Source organism: Amphiura filiformis, unplaced genomic scaffold (genome assembly GCF_039555335.1).
Source record: "Amphiura filiformis unplaced genomic scaffold, Afil_fr2py scaffold_53, whole genome shotgun sequence".
NCBI classification, from domain to species: domain Eukaryota; kingdom Metazoa; phylum Echinodermata; class Ophiuroidea; order Amphilepidida; family Amphiuridae; genus Amphiura; species Amphiura filiformis.
This window is the reverse complement of record NW_027305517.1, coordinates 57,815-59,995: the sequence shown is the minus strand read 5'-3', so window position 1 is coordinate 59,995 and position 2,181 is coordinate 57,815. Positions and strand designations below refer to the sequence as shown.

General features: G+C 39.3%; 1 protein-coding gene across 1 annotated transcript; it reads left to right on the top strand.

The window, feature by feature from the left end:
* Positions 1–1,152: 1,152 nt before the first annotated feature.
* On the top strand, positions 1,153–1,731 carry LOC140144418 (uncharacterized). Its single transcript, XM_072166226.1, has one exon. The coding sequence runs from the start codon at positions 1,153–1,155 to the stop codon at positions 1,729–1,731; it is 579 nt and encodes a 192-aa protein (XP_072022327.1).
* The last annotated feature ends 450 nt before the right edge of the window (positions 1,732–2,181 follow it).

Sequence of the window (2,181 nt, the reverse complement as noted above, 5' to 3'; positions counted from 1 at the left end):
TCTTAAACCTCGTTGACTTGGGGGTGATTTGAAATGACCGCCAATTATGACTGTTTGATATTTATTGCCATTGAATGAGCCGTAAATTCCTCCCCGGTTAATTTTGTTTTAGACACATGTATAAACTTTAAAATGGTATATCATTTGACTTCAAACGATATCCAGAAGCGGGGTTATGGTTTGTTAAACTTTGCTTCTTCAACAAAATTATAGCTTTTTACGTTTTTACATGTGTCTCTTTTTCCACATTGTTGGCAATAAATATCAAACAGTCATAATTGGCGGTCATTTCAAATCATCCCCAAGTCAACGAGGTTTAAGAAAGTTCTCTCATTGTTAATTGTTGGTTATGCATACCTGTACAAAATACAATGCCTGGTAACCCACCACTTGAACAGGATTTAGCAATATAAGCAAACAATGACCAGAGGTATTAAAAGTTCTATAGCCATCTAACAATGTCTAAGGTAGAAGCTTATTATCCACTTCAACAATAGGATTATTGATTAGTTTTTGACTATCGAAATGAGACGGATGTCGGGCCAGCTTAAGTTACCGATGAATATGACCTTCGTACACATTTTACACCGTAACTCAGAATACAATTTAGGGAAGTTACGGCTCATTTGTGCTGCCGGGTCACATATGTGTTTTATTGATTACACCAAGGCATTTGACACAGTAAAACATGAGGAACTATTGAATATTTTGAGTGAGATTAATATTGATGGAAAAGACCTGAGAATTATCAGAAATTTGTATTGGAACCAGACAGCAGCAATCAGAGTGGGCAATGATGTAGGGGAGTTTGTTGAAATCAAGAAAGGAGTGCGGCAAGGATGTGTTTTTTCGCCAGATTTATTCAATTTGTACAGCGAGTGGATACTAAGAGAACTGGAGGATTTACCAGGAGTGAAGATTGGTGGGACAAATATTAACAATCTAAGGTACGCCGATGACACTGTCCTGATAGCTACATCTGAGTCAGATCTTCAACAAATACTAGTAGTCAACAAAGTTGTGACTGAGCTGAAAGTGAGAAGAAAGGACTGTTCATCAACTGCAAGAAAACTGAGTGTTTGGTAGTTACAAAGCAAAAGGATGTTCCTATCTGCAACATTAAAATCCATGAGGGTAATCTGAAGCAAGTTGATGGGTTTAGCTATCTGGGAAGCTGGATCACAACAGATGGGAGGTGTGTCAGAGAAATCAAATAGGAGAATTGCAATGGCAAAAGAGACTTTCACTAGGATGAGCACCCTCCTTTGTAATTTGAATATCACCATGAGTACAAGACTCAGGTTCTTAGATTGCTATGTACTACCAATTCTGAAATATGGTTGCGAGAGCTGGCTAGTCTCAAAGGCAATGGAAGATCGATTGCAAGCAACGGAAATGTGGTTCCTCAGTCGAATGTTGAGGATCCCTTGGACTAGTCACACCACAAATGAAACAGTATTGCATAGAGCTGGCAGGCAACGGATGCTCCTGAGGAAGATCCGGAAACTGCAACTTGATTTCCTGGGCCACTGTATGAGGAAAGATGATCTTGAGTGTTTGTTTCTTACGGGGAAGATTAATGGAAGGAGAGACAGAGGGCGCCAGAGGACAACATATCTTCAGAGTATCGTAGCCTGGACGGGTATGGATAACATCAAGCTGTTGAGATTGGCAAAGAACAAGATGGATTGGCATTCCATGGTCGCCCACGTCACTGGATATGGCACATAGAGAGAGAGAGAGACTGGTGGAATACTTCATTTGGCGAGGAAAATGATTCCACAGTCCTGCATACTGAATGCTGGTCATGTGGAAGAGTACGAAAGTAAATTTATACTGTAATTTTAAGATAAAGTGGTTACACATGTGATTTTTATTTTGCTCTGCTTTTAAATGACTTCGCGCAACTGCGAAGGACAAGATGTGGATTACGCTATTAAGTATCAAGTATTGTGACCGTGATTAGTTGACCAAATACCTCATGCTTTGTAATGTTGATACACCCTGTTTACTGAGCTTATTTAAAGTTAAGCCCTATATTACCTGACGCTCATTTTACAACGAATCAAAATCTGAATTTTATAAAAGTCATTTGCCTACCAGGACTCAAATCTGGGACTTTCAGTTTTGAAGTTTGATGCTCTACCGACTGAGCTAATGAGGTATATGCATTGATGAAGT